General features: G+C 42.7%; 1 protein-coding gene across 1 annotated transcript in view; it reads left to right on the forward strand.

Moving 5' to 3' along the window:
- The window catches only part of GNAI3 (G protein subunit alpha i3), a 33,836-nt gene extending 15,931 nt beyond the window's left edge, over positions 1 to 17,905 (forward strand). The window contains exons 2-9 of the mRNA XM_032799630.2: positions 1,771 to 1,813; positions 1,930 to 2,071; positions 4,206 to 4,363; positions 11,563 to 11,691; positions 14,551 to 14,680; positions 15,375 to 15,528; positions 16,411 to 16,609; positions 16,711 to 17,905. Coding sequence (XP_032655521.2) covers positions 1,809 to 1,813; positions 1,930 to 2,071; positions 4,206 to 4,363; positions 11,563 to 11,691; positions 14,551 to 14,680; positions 15,375 to 15,528; positions 16,411 to 16,601 — 909 coding nt within the window. The 5' untranslated portion in view covers positions 1,771 to 1,808 and the 3' untranslated portion in view covers positions 16,602 to 16,609; positions 16,711 to 17,905. The remainder of the gene's footprint in view (positions 1 to 1,770; positions 1,814 to 1,929; positions 2,072 to 4,205; positions 4,364 to 11,562; positions 11,692 to 14,550; positions 14,681 to 15,374; positions 15,529 to 16,410; positions 16,610 to 16,710) is intronic.

The raw sequence follows: 17,905 nt of genomic DNA on the forward strand, positions 1-17,905 counted from the left end.
GTTGGGTCATATAATCATCAGTCTTAAAATACTGAGAATCTCATGAGCCACAAGTCCAAACCTAGGCACGCTTCTCTTCAGCCTTCTGTGGATAACAGAATTCTAGTTTACTGAGTGCTGCTTTTAGATGAGACCTTAAACGGATGTCCTGTTTGCTCTGGGTGAAAATTAGAACCCTCGGCACTTTTTATTGAAGAGTATTATTTGCTCCAGAATGTTTGTCTAAAACTTACCTGCCACTCCACTTCTGTGCTCTTTGCTCTGAGAGTTGGTTATCACCTCCACTCTCGGGGGGGGGGGGGCTGCCTTTCTGCAGGGTGTGTATGTCACTTGTAAAGCACTGTGGGATGCTCCAGTATGAAAAGCAAAGTATCTAAAGGTAGAACATTCTAGAGTTAAGATGACTCTTGGCTGGATCTGTGAACTTCTGGAAAGGTGAGTCATCTTCGCCCTTCTGTAGTCAGCAAAATGATTCCACCTGAAGACACATGCTTGAGGAGGGGTGTGTGCCAACTGGTACAGCTGGGAGGCCTGGTATCTAGCCAAGATGATCATCTTGAGGCAAACTTTCACTTCTCATTATCTTTGGAACCTTCTGTCCTAAGTTTCCCAGACTGCTGTCCTGAAATGGGGGAAAACCTTCCTTGCTTGAGATTATGATCTGACATGTAAGGAATTCTTTAGTCCAGTCCTATCCTATCATTACAACAAACACAGTGGTGTTGCTATTTTAGATTAGGTTTCCATAAACTGTTACAGAATAGAATCTGGGGTTCAGTAAACTCTTCCATTTCCAGAAAGACAGACTGCCGGTGCAGAAGGTGGGGATGCTGGAACTTGACAGTAGACTGGGTTTCTATCATAACTTGCTTATGATCCATCATTTTGATGTTTCAGAACTAGCAAACAAAGAACCTAGGCATTGATTTTAAAATTAAACAATGTGTAAATGCAAGTTAGCACATTGGACTATTACTGTGGCGGTGTTTGCCATCTGATTTCCCTTGGTGCAGCAGTTTTTTTTCTCGCCCACTTGCTCTGCTAGGAATTATCCTCAAGGTCAAGTGTAGTAAAGTCAGAGTACAGTCGTCTTGTGCATGTCAGTTCTTCTGAATCACAGAAGATCATGCTGCTTGAAACCTATGGCCCAGAGTGGCGTGGGAAATGAAAGCAAATACAGACATTTCAAATTTTGCTGTCTCATGTTCTGTACATAATGCGAAGGTGCAGGTATATTTGCCATGGTGAAAATTTTGAACTTCCTTGTTAATGCCTGTTACTTACACTGCTCTGTATCCTTCAAATTCGTGTGTAATGGGAGCACTGCCTTGGGAGATCATTAGTGTATTGGAGGAAGAGGTGATGGATCGGCCGGTGTACAAACTGAAGTACCTTTGTGCACTCCCCCCCATTTTACAGTCCTATCTGCCTGGATGATAGAGAGTAAATGAGTAGTCAGAACTTTGGAAATTCAGAAGTATAACCTTCCTTGTTCTGTGAACAGATGAGCACTTGGTTGTCAGCATTCATAAACAAGCTGAGAATACAAGCTGAGCATTGTGTACCGGTGCCTGGTCTCTCCAGGGAGCCACTGTTGGAGGTGGATCACTGCTGGGAATAGCTCTTGTGAAGATGTTTAACTGTTGAGTTTGCACAATTAAGTTCTTCACTTCAATCCCAATCAACATCTAGATGTGGGGCTACATCTCACTTTGACTCTTAGTTTTAATTTGAAGTTAAAACTAACTTGAGTTTGTATGTACTTTTCAGGTGCAGGAGAGTCTGGTAAAAGCACCATTGTGAAGCAGATGAAGTAAGTAGAAGCCTAAATATTTAAACTGGTATAAATTGCATTTCTGTATTAGACGAAATAGAAATCAACATTATTGTCCTGATTTAGCTTGTGATTTTGGCTTGCTTTTGTTTCAGGATCATCCATGAGGATGGCTACTCAGAGGAAGAATGCAAACAGTATAAAGTGGTTGTCTACAGCAATACTATTCAGTCAATCATTGCAATAATAAGAGCCATGGGAAGGCTAAAGATAGACTTTGGGGAAGTTGCCAGAGCAGTGAGTATTTCACTCATTTCCTTTAGCTTGCTTCTGTAATGTAGATCATATTAATGAAGATCTGAAGTTCAGTCCATGGAACATGTGGTGGAAATATTTTTAAGCCACAAGCTAGCAGTAGTGGAGTACATCTAATACTTTACAGATTATCAGTAACACTGTGCATGGAGTATCTTATTGCAGATACAAAAGGGAGCCCTTGACAACTTTTTGAACTTATTTCTAATACAAAATACTTGGATTCAGCTCAAGTTACTACATTTTTAACAAAAGACTTATGGATTAATTTAAAATATTTGGCCTCTTGCATCAGTGGTCCGTAGTATTTCAGAAAGTTATGCCCCTTCAAATTTTTAATCTAAATAAGATTCTAATGAGTTTTCACAACTTAAAAATGATTAAGAGCATCACAAAGATAACTCTTTGACATTCTCCTTTCCAAATCCTCTGTGATATCATTAAAATTTCCCCGCTCTGAGTCCCTCCGATCTAGCAAACTTCCTGGCATTTCTTCTCTGCTTTCCCCACCCACAAAAGTCAAGAAAGAATGAGACCAAATGAAGGAAGTCCCAGGAGACACTTGAAAAGGTGGCACAAATACAAAAGAGCAGGAAGTAAATAGTGTGATTGTGGGATTAAGCCCCCCAGGATGTCCCTGTCCACAAACACAAACCGCTCTCCTTAGTCCAGTTGTGCTTTCAACCTGGGCTAGCTGACATGGCTGGGAGTGAGGTTAGAGCCCTGGTTCTGCTTTCACTATGGCTGGTATCCTGCCCATTCTGCAGGGGTGATCCAGGCTAAAGCACTTGAGTGTTGATAGACCTCTAGTGCCTTCGTACAATTCTCCTATGTGCCCAGAAGGACAGACAGTTCCTCCCACAATTTCTTGGGAAAGAATCCTAGAGCAGCTCAGTGTACAGCAGCCCGTAGAGCCCTGGGATATGCCCCCAGCTGTCTTGGTGAGACACAGAGGAGTGCTGCGCCAAGTGAAGGCTCTAACTCGGGTAGGGACTTGCAGTGTGATTGCATAAACCCAGGCTAGATATTGATCAGTCGGGCTAACTCTTAGAGTTAGCATACCCTTAGAGTGACATACCCTTAGAGTTGGCACCTGGGCATTATCCTACAGGATACTTTGGTTCTTCGTTAACTCTGCTGCAAGGCATAGCATTTTAAGGACTGATTTCAGGAGAAAGTAAGTATTGGGAGCAGACCAGCTCTTCAAGTTGGAGGTATTGCTGGTAGAGTAAAACGGCCTTGCAACATTACCCCTTAAATAGAGCTGATAGACATTGCATCATCACAGAAACCTCAAAGTAGGTCAGCCTGTTTCTCAGTTGCAAATCTGGCTGATGCTTTTCAATACGGAAATTGAGAGTCTGTAATTTTTCTGACAAGTGTTTCATGTAATCCAATGCAAACAAACACTGGAATCCTGAGTGGTCCCTATCCTTCCTCCCTGTGAAATGTTCCCAATAAGAAGTTGGAATTCCCCTTTCTTTTGACAGCCCTTAAGGGAGATCGCAGTTCTTCGAAGCTCTAAAACCTTTAATCACCCAGTATTTGCCTTTTGACACTGGGTTTTTCCCTGCTGGGGTATTATACATTATGGCCTCTAATAAACAGTAATTTGTAGTTTGACAGGAAAAGCTTTAATTCCTTCAGTAGCTTATTGTACAGAACTGGTATTCTTTCGAAAGCCAGCAGCACGTCTGAGGAGATGTTCCATGCACAAGATGTAATGCTGAAGGTTCATATTGCCCCATGTACCTCATTAAAACCGCTAAACATTGCCTGTTAAGTTGGAACTATGATCCTCCTCTCAGAAGAGAGGGTTCGTGGTGCTGTGGGCATGCTGTATGCCACAGATGACCACCACCTCCCTCTGATTAACACGTCTTGCTTGCCTGAGACCACATGCTCTTGAGCAGTTTGCCTCTTTCTCGGTCCATGTGTGTCTGGTTGAAAGAGGAATATTGATTTAATGGAGTGGGTAGACGGCAGGGGGAGGGGAATCTAGCTTTGCCAGTTAGGAACCTATCACTGGTGCCACTGCAGGCGTTTGTGGTGGTGAAGGCTCATTTTAGCTTGTAATGGTGTTTGACTGAACCTTTCTTTCGCTCTCTTCCTGCAGGACGATGCCCGTCAGTTGTTTGTGTTGGCTGGAAGTGCTGAGGAAGGAGTAATGACTCCTGAGCTAGCTGGAGTGATTAAACGATTATGGCAAGATGCTGGGGTCCAAGCCTGCTTTAGCAGATCAAGAGAGTATCAACTTAATGACTCAGCTTCCTAGTAAGAGACCTTTACTGGCAGTGTTTTGTATAGCAACTACACCACTTATAACTGTGGTGTGATCAGAGCAATGGGCACTTCCAGTGCCTAGGTGCTCCTCTTGTAGATTGCCACGTATTTGCAGGGGCGAAAGGAAATGCAGGCCTGTTATTTACTAGGCTGCACGTGGCAATAGACTATATAGGTAAGGGATGCAAGGAGAATATGGGCCACGATGCAAACTGCAGACACACACAACTAAAATTAATCAATTTAAAGTTTTATTGGGGATAGGTACAAGGGGTAAGGGAGCAGCGTATGATTAACTAATAGGGTTAATAAAACTTAAAACACACAATGACTAAAATATCTACTAACAATATTTATAAACAAAGATGCAGCATTTAGTAATAACTGATACTTACAAATACAAACCAACGCATAACGACTGGCAAACGTAGAAACTGTTTGAAACACGTGAGCTGAGAGAGAGGCTTCGAGGTGATCAGGCTCGGTTACGGGTGTACACAGGATACACAGGATTTGTTTTTCTTTCTCCTCTCCCTGCCTGCACATGGCAGGGCGACCTAAACTACCCACTATGACATCACAGAAGTGTCATAGGGGACGGGGCCCAAAACCTGTGTGTGTTCATTTCTGATTGGCACAAGCAATGTTTACACCAAGTAGGGGAGCAGGTGCCTTAAAGTCTGGCTTTGTCCCCAAAAGGTGAGGTGATGCGTATTGTTTTAGAATGCGTTCGACACTGAATGACAAAAGAAGAGGCCAGGGCAATACCGGTATGGGCAAGTTCTACAGGATGCAGACAGGAACTCATCTTAACACCTCTAAAGGACAGTCAGAAAGCATTTAATGGGAATACAAGTCACACTCAGGAAGTGTTTACCTAAAATGGGTAGATTGGCAGGATGGGATATGCTGGGACAGGAGGGGATTGGCTCTAAATACTTAGTCCTGCCTCAGGTCACCTAGTCCAGTTGCCTGCTCTATTGAGAGCTCTTCCAGTCCTACATGTCTGATTCTGTGGCTCCATGCTTTAGCTGATCAAAGTAGATCTTGCATTGAAAAGGAAAGAGATCAACTGCCTCCATTTATAGAAGTCATTGCTATCTTCCCCTTATCACATGAAAAACTTACTTGTATTTCTAATGTCATGAATAAATTAACTTGTCGGTTTGCCTTCCCAGTATAAAAGTAGCTTATCCGTTTGTAAATGTCAGTGTAGTGAGACAAATTGTTGTAGCTTATCTGTAAGGTAACTTGAGATCTCCTCAGTGTTAATGTAAGGATTAGTATTTCCTGAAAACTAGACTCATAATTAAGCTACCAAATATGTAATGAACAACGTTTAACTGTGAGGATCTAAAACCAGTATAGGAAAAACCATTTTCTTGCAATTTTTCATTTTAGTAATTTTTACCAGGTTTCTTCTGATGTTGCACCAGATGGGAAACGATTTCAGGCAAAAGGAGTAGTTCTTTATTTTAGCCCCGTCTGGCAGCCCCAATACTTCCCATTAAGAGAACCTGTTTTCAGTTGCTTACAACTTTGCCAAACTTTAACTGTTTGGGTTTAAGTTCTCCATGCTGGATGCCTGGAATTTTTGGTGACCTTTTCTTTGGAAAGCTCTATTGCCCCCTTGTTTTTTGCAGGGGCTTGAAATTTGGCAGGGATCTGGCTTTTGTGTCAGGGATGTAGCTTTTGCCAGCCCTGTGAAAATACATCGAAAATCCACCAAATTATAAACCTTTGAAAAATTGCAGTTTGCACATGCTCACTAGACTCCTTTCAGGCAGCAAATTCCTTGAAGATTCTGTCCATGCTGAGTAGAAGTTTCCCTGCAGTTGCAGTTTTGGGCTGCTGGGGATCATGCTTGGCTCCTGTGAGCAGGGAGCTTCTCTCTCCTGTACACTCATTGACCTCCTCTTCAGGGCCAGTGTACCATGGAAGAAGCTGCCTGATTCAAAGACTAGAGCTGGATTGTGGTGGGGCGGGGGGGGGTGGAATGGCAGGGAAGTAGGTTGGGACAAAGAGGTGGGGTGGATGTAGACTTGGAATTAGAGTTGAGGGGAAGACAGATGATGAAGGCAAGGGAACTGAGTCGGTATGTTGGGTGGGGGCGGGGGAGACACTGAGATTGAGTTGCCGAGGGGGGTAGTGATTAGAAGTGACTGGAACTGAGAGGGCAGGAGAAGAAGTGTGTGTTTTTGGGGAGAGGGGGAAAGGGGATGACACTGATCTGTTGAGGAGCCAGGTTGCTAGGGGTCAGCTGGGATTGGCTGGGCAAAGAGCGGGACAAGGAGCTGGGAGGCTGATGACTACTATGAGAGCAGATGAGAAGTCTGGGTAGGGAGATGGGGGTGGGAGGGGAGAAATTGGCTGAAAAGCTGAGGTGTGGGGAGTAGTAGGATTGGCCGAGGTGGGGAAGAGACAGAACTAGAGGACAGGGCCGGGATGGGGTGGGAGGAGAGGAAATGAGCTGAAGTCTCTCACTCCCCTCCGGAGTCTCACCATTCATCTGCTATCAGTAAATATCTGGAAGCCCTCTAAATGGCAGTGTCCCATTCTTCTCTAGCGCTGGTCGGCTTAGCTGATGACAATTTAGTCCAGCTATCAAGTGTCAGAAGTCTGTGTGGTGGATCTAATGGTTCCAACCCTGCTGATGATCTCTGTGGGTGTCAGTATGATCCCATGTGATGGAATTCCTGTTCTTTCATTTAAAAAAAAAGGAAATTACACAGAAAAATAGCATTCGTTTCTTGTAAGTGTTGCAAAGTTAATCACCCCAAAGCTGGGAAATGCCAGAATTAAGATTACCTGTGGAGTCTGAATCCAGCCCCATTGTGCTTATGCATTATGGTGCAATCTGATTGTGTGATCACATGGTATTATTTTCTACACTTCAGTCTCATTCAGTTTACAGGATCAATCTTTCCAGCAAAAAGTGGGTGTCTGTAATGCCCTCTGCTTCAGTTGTTGCAGAAGTTGAAAGATGTGTAGTGAATGAGGCTGTGTCCGAGTCCCTGTGTGATGCTCGGCAAGTCACTTAACCCAGGCTTTTCAGAGGTGGTTGCTAATCGCATGTTCCTACCTTTCTACTTGTGCTGTTGTGCTTCATGTACAATGGGCTTTGTATTGTGTAGAGGCCCATTGAAGCACTATTGCCTTACCCGGTTGGGTGCCAGGCTATTCACTGCCTCTGCTTCCCCTCACTCATGCACCTTACCTTCCTAGGAAGGACTCGCTGCCACATCCAAATCCTTTTTGTCACGCAGTTTTATTCTTCATACAGAAAATGTAGGTGAAACAAAAGCAGATCCTCCACCCAGCTCCCAAGGGCTTTCCCCCTGGTGCTGAAAGGAGAACACAGCTTCCCTTCGTTCCCCCTGCTGCAGGGCGTACTTCATGAACCCTTCCTCTCTCCTGCAGCTCCTCTTACCTGAGCCGTCCCTGCCCTTTATAGGGAACTCCTGACCCCTTCCCAGCTGGGCCTGATAGTTGAAGGGACATATTCAGTTTGACAAAAACTAATTAAATAAAATCTGACCTTCCCTTCATTGGGGGTGCTGAAGGTCATGTTCAGTTTGGTGCATCCATTTCTACTTTTACCTAGCCACAACAGCTTCCTAACTTCAGTTAACCATAGTAGGGAAGGCACAGCCTATTTCTGCATACAGGGAATTCAATCTTCTATCTCAATGCCTGGCTTATCAGAACTTTGTCAGGGGCTGTTTTCCCTGACTATTATCTTCAGTTCAGGAAGGACTGGCTTCTGAGGACTGCATAGGAAGGGATGAATGGATATTCTTTGATTGTGAGTAAGAAGAGCTATAACTAGAGCAATATCTAGGACTTCTGTGAAGAAGAGCTTCTACCTAGGCACTGAAAGATACTGTACCTCCCTGGTTCTTGTATCTTATGGGTGTTGGCCTTTTGGTACAGCCTTTCTAGAAAGCTTGTAGTTCAGTGGTCCCAAATACAGAACTGTCTGAGTACTGTCATGGGGATTTCATGCCCTCTTATACCCTCTCCTCAGTGTGGAGTCAGAAGGCAGTCTTTTGTGTTCTCTGCTTTCCCCTAGAGATCTGTTAGTGACAATTCCTCCCTTAGCTCAAGTTGTGACTACTCAGTATCCTACAGCCTCTTCCATAATAAATGTTTTGTATGAATCTTTGAGATTTTAGCTGTTTGGCCTTGTAACTGTTCTTCCCAGTAGTTAAAGGAAACATGACTGCATTGTTAGGAAAATACCACCCTGGTGCTCATGTGAACATATGGAGGAGGGAGAGCCTATTGTAGCCACCAGCTGAATCCTGTCCAACTCATTGATGTTGTCTGCCAAAACCTGTCTGTCTCCTGAGAAGCTCTGAGAAATCAATGTTCTGCTTTGTACCATGAGGTTCCTCCTGAGTTTTGGATTCAGAGTAACTTGAAGCTGCCAGATTTTATTTTATTTCAAGTTGGAGCTGCCCCAAAACTAGTATGGGTTCTCCTGGGAAACCTCAATGGTGAGCCAAGTCCTGGGCTTAATTATGAAAACTTCACCCCCTCTGTAGCTGAAATCTTAATTTTAGGACATCCAGTTTTACAGGGGATAGTGAAGCATGAAAACAAGCTTCCTCCACAAGATAGGGTGTGGGGGTAGGGAGCAAATGTTTGTGTCAAAAATAGTGAAGAAATTATCTAACAAGGTGAGGGAAAGCCCTGGGTGCTCACCCTGGAAGGGAACATTGTTAAACCAGGTAGGATATAGAAAGACTCTCATATATTAGGATAAACACATCTGTTCTTTGAATGGTAGATAAATTTGTCTTGTCTTAGTTTGTCTTAACTTTTACCCACATAGTAGTGGGAAAACTGGATTATTAATGTGGTCTCTGCATCATTCTCTTGTCCCCAACTTTCTCTTCTTGCATTTCTACTTTTTTTCAGGCTGACAGATTTTTACATGGTGTGCTATACAGAAGCTGTGCGCACAGTTCTAGTAGCAGCTTGTAACTGACTAGGATTCTGCAGCTTCCCTCTGTAGAAAGGACTTCTTTGCAGGACAGTGCTGCATGGGTGTGGTTGCAGCCACTTCCTGCAGAGAGCAAATGACATCTGTCAAGTCATGGGCAGCTGATGCCAGATAAGGAAGTGCAATGAGGGAGCTTTTGTTGCTGCTTGCGTATGGGGAAAACTGAAAAGCGAAGGCTTACTTCCTGATGTCAGGAGAGTCCTTTTGATGCTGCCAGTGTTCTGATCATTTTAAAATGCATTTCTGCTGATCAGGGAGGTTCAGTTGAGTATTGGCTTGTAGCACTGTTCATTTCCACCTTTTCGAATGAGTTGGTTAAGATCTTTCATGGAGTCTTAATATAGTATTTTGTAGATTCTCTCCCCAGTCAATTGGACCAGGTTTGTTTGATCATTAAGAGTCAAACTTCAATCACTAATGGAAACAAGGTGCTTACTGGACTAAAGTAGCTTTGTGTTTTAAGCATATGTGTGGGATTTCTGAATTCATTTGGTGATAGATAGTGACTGAAGTTATTTAACTCCTCCATCTGCTGTAGAAAGAGCTGATGAGAGAACTAAACCAGTTTTGCTTCCAATAGGTCTTGTGCTGAAACCTGACAATGTAGTGAGTAGATTACAAGTGTGCTAATGGAGGAAGCAGAGCAACTGTTTAAATAATTCACTGGCTAGTCACATGCTTGTTATCAAAGCCTAGCTGTTACAGTGCCAGCTCTTGAGGTAGCACTTGCATTCTTCTACCAACAGGACACAGCTGGTTTAGAGTTTATTACTTATTGCCAGTGCTCTTACTTAATTCACTTTGCTCTGCTGTCTGGTTTGTGTAGCTTCTTTTCCATTAGTGCTTTGCTGCTAAATTAGCTGTGTTCTGGTATGTGTGATTAGAGCAGTTACATTTTCCTGTGGTGTTAGGCTAATCTGGACTAGAAATTCCCAGGATCTTTATTTCTCATCAGAAATACACTTATCACAAGTCTGTTAAAGGTGACACTACCTACACCAAATGCAGTTATATAGTTTTTTCTAAAACCTCATTAATAATACCCTATTCTGTGCCCTGGCATATCTTGTAGACAGCTGAGAAGTTTACTCTTTGAACTAGTTGGCAACTTGTCTGTTATGCTACTGAGTGGAAAGAAGGACTGTGTAGAACCAAATTATGACAAATTATCCAATGGGGGGAAGGACCGTCTAGCCAGAAAATTTATCTACCAATAGTCCAAGGACTGGCAGGGCTAGAAGTAGGGGCAAAGGCTAAAACCTGCCAGTTCAAAAGTCAGTTATAGATTACTCTCAGGTTGCCAAAGATAGAGGAGCTTGCGGTTAACACCTCCTCTGAAATGGATGAAAGGCAGGAACAGGATTTGTGGGTCCAGACAAGAAGAGATGCACCCATTACATGCCTTGAAGTTCTAAAGGGGATATTTGTATGAAGCTGAGAGTTGAAGGTGGTCTCAGTGGTGACGCTGCTGCAGAGTGGCTGTGATTCTGCAGAGAGGAAAGGATTCTGCCCACCAGCCTCTGAGGAGCTCCAGTGCATAGCACAGCTATATAGAAGGGGTGCTTGAGCGAAGAGATGGGCCTTGGGCAGTTCAGAATTCTGGTCTCAGAGGGCCTGGAGGCACTGGAAGGTAGAAGTGCATCAGGTCGCATAAGTATTTTTGCCCCATAATAGCTAGAGATTGAGAGTTTGTTCTCCAGACATTGGTGGGTAAGGGGCCCCAAGTTGTCAGGGAAAGATTCCTGCTTGCTTTTGCATTAGTGGATGGCTGGATTTGTCATGCTTTGGATAGAGCTATGAACGTGGCTTACTGTTTTGCCACATTCTGCCTTTTACCCTTTACAATGAGCAGAAACCTGGGCTTTATTCACTTCTCTTCTGGTACATTAGTGTAAGTCTTTAGCAAAGGGTATTAATTACAGTGGGAGTTCTGTGATCATTGTTTCTGCACTCTGTCTTCCACACTCTTATTCTATAGCCCAGCTTGAGCTTCTGACTAGTTGAGCACCATCTGTTACTGACCAATGCTATGTTAGCCTGGATAGTATACGGCTATAGGAAACCCTAGAATAGAGGTGTATGTTGGAGGTCTGGGCTGTGCTAACAGAACTAATGCACTTCACCATGACTTTCTTCTGCAGTTTATAAAAGGTTCATGTCTTGGATTGTCTCTTTGGTTTAGTTACCTAAATGACTTGGATAGAATATCCCAGCAGACCTACATTCCAACTCAGCAAGACGTTCTGCGGACCAGAGTGAAGACTACAGGCATTGTGGAAACTCACTTCACCTTCAAGGACCTGTACTTCAAGTGAGTATGGTGCAGGCTACTGCAGGATGTCATTCCTTCCTGCAGATTGCACTGCCTTCTTCTGCTGAGTGCACTGGTGCTTGGTGGTGACTGGTATCCAGTTTTCCCTCATGCACATATTGTGGAGTCTTGTTCTCATTCAGCACTTTCAAGTAAATTGTGACTAGACCCGTTAATTACTCTGTTCTTACTGGAGTTGCTCACTTGGGGGACTGCTGACTTTTTATTTACATTCTCTTGTTCTTTTCAGCTGCTTTTCTGTTGGAATCCCAAACACAGGTACTGAATGCTTGCTTACAGGATCAAAAACTACTAAAAGGACACTATTGGCTACTGGTTTTAGTTTGCATTTAACCGCTTCATTTGATAAGATAAGAGCCCTTCCCTATAGCCTTAGTCTCTGTCATTTGCAGTGCATTGTTTTCCTGTGTTTCTAAGGGAGCTGAAATTAATTTGGCTCTGACTGGCCTGCATGGCATTTTTAGCAAAACTCAAGATACAGTAGTACAGCAGGGGGCATGCATAAGTGTTGGCAAAAATGGCTGCCTTTATTGTGCAAGAGTGCAGGGGCAGGGACTTGCCCTGTGTTGTAATACAAGTAAAACCTTTCAAGTGGTACAGATACAGAGCCTAACCTTGACAGTGTCCCTTGAAGTACGATGAATCAGAGTTCCCTCTTTATCCTCCATACAAGCTGTTGTGGGGGGGGAAAGGGTAGGGTTAGCACAGCTTCCTATTTACTCTTCTAGCTAAGCCTTGCTTTGGATTCTGAGCGTGTTCACTGACACACAGGCGAGAATTCTGTGCAGTGGACATTAGTGCTGTGTAACATTGTCCTAGGAAACTACTGTTTATATTATGGACCAGGTTCTTCCCTGACTGGAATTCTGTTAAGTTTTAGTTACATAAGACTTTAAATAAGCATTAATTTGCCAGCTATGATTTTGATCCTTCTGTGTAACCAGGTTTGAATGGGACATAGGAACAGTCTAAACACTTGTGTATGAAATCTGACTCATTGCACACTTCTGGGGGTATAGTGGCACCTTGGCTTCTGAGCTGTCTAACCGGTGACTTGTTAACAGAAAATGCTTGTGCACTTTGCATCAGAGCTATTTTTATGGCTGTTGGTAAGCTCAGGGGAAACTTGTCTTCTTCCATCACTATGTACTGGGATTAACATTGCTATGCTGTGCAGTGCTTGTTTTAAAAAGCCACTTGTTTCTGACTCCTGGGAAACTGAGATCAGCGTAGCAGACATTTATTTTCACCATTTCTATGAATAGGGAAGATAAGGAAAGTTTCCAGCTATCTGCTGTGCAGCAGATGTTATCTAAGGCTCTGCAGCCCTCACCCAACTTCCTGTTGGGGCCTACAATCACGACTGTATCCCTCTGTGTATCCATATGAATGGCATATAGATATGAGAGTAGGTACATGATGAGGGTAGAAGGGCCCAGCCAAGATTTGGCTAAGAGGCAATTTCAGATCATATGGACTTGGATAGAGAGTTGTTATATTGCTAAATAAGTTTTTGGGTTTGTGTTTTTTTTAAATTAGATCATTAAGGCTGAGCATTCATACCTCCCTTTAGGAGACTGGCTTATACAGGGCTAACAAGGCCTGCTTAGGCTAATTGGGCATCCATAGAAACTGAGACACAAGGCGTCTCATTTCAAGGGAAAGGCCTGCTTAGGGAAATGCTTAAACAGATTTTAAACACAAAGCAGCAGTCTTCTCTCTTGCAACCTACTGTAGCTTCCTTTCATCCTGCAATGAAATCCCAATGTTGAGTCTGGGATTGCACTTCCCTACTGGGCTGAGATGTTCTAAAGGCATGACTGAATTCAGGATCAACTTGGAGAAGTGGGGTTGAGAGGCACTGTTCTTTTTTCAGATATCTTTGCGATAATACTAAAAGTAATGGAGAGCTTTACAAACTAAATAACCTATATCTCTATACAAAATTCCCTCTTTCGTAGTGTGATCCACTGGGACAGCGTGTTTTAAATAAAAGCACGGAGTTGCTGAGCTGCAGTTCTGGCCCTTTTGATCAGAATCATTAAATTGTGTTCTTGTTGGCACACACTGAATAGTTCCTCTCTTTGTCTGACTACCTGTTTGCTCTGATTGTCAACTTGGATTTTGGTTTTGTACCTCTTGGATATTGACTTGTATCTGACCCAGTGTAATTAATGATTGCGGGAAACCAGCAAAGAATACTGCCTCTCTTCAAAATGCTTTGGAGAGGAGGGCATTGTATCTTTCTAAGAAACTTGCATATCTTTGTTTTATAGCCAAAAATCTTCCAGCAAAATTTAGAAATGTTTTTCCCCAAACTTTTAAACCGCTGTAGCTCATTAACTATATATTAAACTGCTGCAACACCCAATTTCTTAAGTTCTGTCAGCATCCCAATGGCAGGTCCAGGTCATGTTACCTCAGAGAACCAAGCACAGGTAATTGGAAGAACTGACCTATGCAGAGTGGGTGCTTTGCATCCAGTGAAGCCAATGGGTTATTGCTACAGGGAATGTGAGATAACAAACAAGGAAGAGTGCCAAGGTGAAGCAGCAGGTTCTATTTTTTCCACTTGAGTTACTGTTGTTTCCAACTGGAAGGCATAGAATCTTCATATTTAAATTAAAACGTGAGTTTTAGAAAAAATAATTCGGATCCCCTAAACTGGAGGATTTGAGTTTCTTCTGGCCTTGTTGATGGAAAGGCTTTATATCTTTCTACATTTTCCTTGCAATCTGCTTGCTGAAAGTACTTTGAAAAATTTTTCTTCACCATTTCCTGTGAGTAGGAAGGTGAGTGCTGCATAACATCTGAGCCACTTTCCCTTCACTCTTCTAGGATGTTTGATGTTGGTGGCCAGCGATCAGAACGAAAGAAATGGATCCACTGCTTTGAAGGTGTGACAGCGATCATATTTTGTGTAGCCCTCAGTGATTATGACCTTGTCCTTGCAGAAGATGAAGAAATGGTATGTCAGTCATTACTAATACATGGAAGTTGGCTTCAAGCTGCCTGACAGACTTTGTATCCAAGTTTATGGGACTCTAACCATAACTTGTTCTGTGCTAGTAATGTGTTTGAGATGGTGTTAGAAAGCAGTCTCTCCCCTAAGTCATATGGCAGTAGAACTGTGGAGGGAATGAGCTTCTCGAGCACATAATAACAAACACTGTGGGAAGTCAAGTATCAGGGGTAGCCATGTTAGTCTGTATCCACAAAAACAACAAGGGGTCCGGTGGCACCTTAAAGGCTAACGTTTATTTGGGCATAAGCTTTTGTGAGTAAAAAAAAAAAAAAAAACCCACTTCTAAATCCGTTTGTCTTTGAGGTGCCACCGGACTTCTTTTTTCAGTGTAAGAAGTGAGATTTTTCTCCAGGACCTATCAGCTGCTGTGACAACCACTACAAATACACACTATCTTCAGAACCCGTGCCTCCCTGACAATCTCAGAAAGATTATGGAGTGGGGAAATGCAGGGTCAAGCACAGTGCAGAATTACCTGACCTCTGCCTTACGCAGCACGACTAACACTTGTGTGGTTGTGCAGCAGTGACACGCCACATTATGAACACGAGTAGCTTTGTTCTAAATCTCATCAAAGAAAAACCCTCCTCCCAACTTACTGCTGGAATGATGCATTGTTTTTTTAATTACTTTTCAGAACCGAATGCATGAGAGTATGAAACTGTTTGACAGCATTTGTAACAACAAATGGTTTACAGACACATCAATCATTCTCTTCCTGAACAAGAAAGACCTGTTTGAGGAAAAGATTAAGAGGAGCCCATTAACGATCTGCTACCCAGAGTACACAGGTGAGCCGGGCTAACAGGAATGAAGAAATAGAATGAAGGTGTCTCCTAGAGCCAAGCAGTTAAAATGCTTAAGAAATCCAAGCTCACTTGAGCCTGTTTTTCCTTGCCATTCCCGTCCTCTGGACTTCCTATACAGGCAAGGAGAGGGTTCTGTCTTGTGCTGGGCCAGTACATGGCTAGTGATTTAAAGATGGTCAGAAGGGGCAAGGGCTAGGTCATCTGGGGCATGGTCAGCACTGGTTCTCTTCTGAGTAGCTTTAGCTCCATGTGGAACCCTTATCTACATTTTCATATGACTTGGCGTATGGATAGAACAGATATCTGACCCGTTCATGTGCTCCCCAAAGTTGGGTCCCTTTGCATCTCACTGGTGGTGTAAGAATAACTGTGTTTCAGCTCAATGGAAATTCTGGAGACACGATAAAAGGAATCTTGGTGAATGCTAGAGCATTCATTTGCCCTAGCAATGAAAGTCCCCATTTCTTCCACTAGAGTAGACTTTGCAGCCACCTCCCTGTTCCAAATGGTGTGCAGGCAGGTCATTCTCCCTAATCTATCCCTCTGTGCCTAGTCTTTTAAAGGTCAGACCCACATCTGCCCTCTAGCATGATCCTCTTGGGGTTACGTCTAGTCATAGCCCAACTGATGGGGCCTCCATTCATACCTGTCATTTGTTTCATCCTACTTCAATTTAGAAGTTTAATCTAGTGGGTGAAGCTGTAGTGGTATTAAGTACTAGTGACCATTGACACAAAGAAGCAAAAGATAAGATTGTAGCTTGCTTAACCATATGGTTGCAAGAAGCTTAACTTCTGCTTCAAGGATTTGAATCAAGCTCTCTCCTGCAAGCTGCTGGCTAAAGTCAGGTGTCCTATTTTCAAGGCTCTAATACATACGAGGAGGCAGCTGCATACATTCAGTGTCAGTTTGAAGATCTGAACCGAAGAAAAGACACCAAGGAGATCTACACCCACTTCACCTGTGCCACTGACACAAAGAACGTGCAGTTTGTGTTTGATGCTGTTACGGATGTTATCATTAAAAACAACCTGAAGGAATGTGGACTCTATTAAGGAGGAAGGTAACACTGAGCTATCTAACTGCTTTGAGTTCTGGTATTACACTGACAACTCAATGTGGGGTTGGAATGTGCTTTCGCTAACACTCGTGTTCTTCTTTCAGTTTTTAAGATGTGGTGTTTTGAGAAGCAGACTGTTTCTTTGCTGCCTCATGGACAGCTGCAAGCGTGAACAGGACCAGGGGAATGAAAACAGCATGCAAAATTCTTGCATTCCTTAGCACAATCTTCTTTTATTAGGACCTTTTTTATTGATCTGGGATGTTGAAGTTAAAGATCTCAAAATGGAACAACTGTTAAGTGTGATTTGCTCATTCAGGCAGCAGTTGGATTGCATAATCTCAAGTGTGTACAGCTGTTGTGAAACTGAGGTACTAAATTCCAGAACTTCAGTATGTAGCTTTTCTCTTTCTTTGATTAACAAGCCACTACTAGTCTGTTTTTAAGATTTTTTTTCCATCAAGAAAACTATATAACTTTACTAAATTTTATTTCTTTATTTGCAAATGAATCTTATTTTAAAAAAACAAAAAATCACTTAACTATGCACATGATGTGACCAGATCATGCAGAAAGTATTCCTCTTAGTAGGAACTCTTTGTTTTTAATGCTTGGTATGGTCAGAGTTTAATATTTCTGCAACTCTTTAAAAGATCCATAGAACTCTTATGACTATAGCTTCAGTTTCTTCTGATGTGTAACTTGTTACCATCCTGCTACAGATACCTTAAGGCTTTTAAAAGAGGTAGTGAAGGTTTCTGCAGCAGGATAACATGTCTTAACTTGTGGTTGGGGTTTACCTGGGCTATGCTAGTCACCAGATTACTGAGATTTGTACTAGGGTAGTAAGCTTTAAAGACAGCTTCTTCGGTGACGATTTACCTAGGAATGCTTCCATCTGAAGGGACAAATTGCTAAATTCCAAACTGGATGGAGCATACATGCTGCTACAAAGCTACTAAATCAACCACTTAGATCCTTGTATGTTTTGTTTGTTTGTTTTTTTTTTCTTGGTCTAAAGCAGTGGGGAATCTTGTAAAAGATGTACCTTGTTCTGCATTTTACCATGGCCTTTTCTGTTCAGAGACTTCTAAACTGTATTGACAGCATGCCTTTACTTTGTAAATGTGGTGCCAAATTCCTGTTTGCCTTGTGTTTTTACTGTAGTAATATTCTTAACAAGTCAGTGCATTTCTTTGCTGAAACCATTGCATTATGATACTTCTCCCAATTTGTCATGTGTACAGATTCAACCTGTTATAGTTGTTGGCAGTATTAAAATGGTGAGTAAACAGTTTA

Source organism: Chelonoidis abingdonii, chromosome 4, assembly GCF_003597395.2.
Source record: "Chelonoidis abingdonii isolate Lonesome George chromosome 4, CheloAbing_2.0, whole genome shotgun sequence".
In the NCBI taxonomy this organism is placed as follows: Eukaryota; Metazoa; Chordata; order Testudines; family Testudinidae; genus Chelonoidis; species Chelonoidis abingdonii.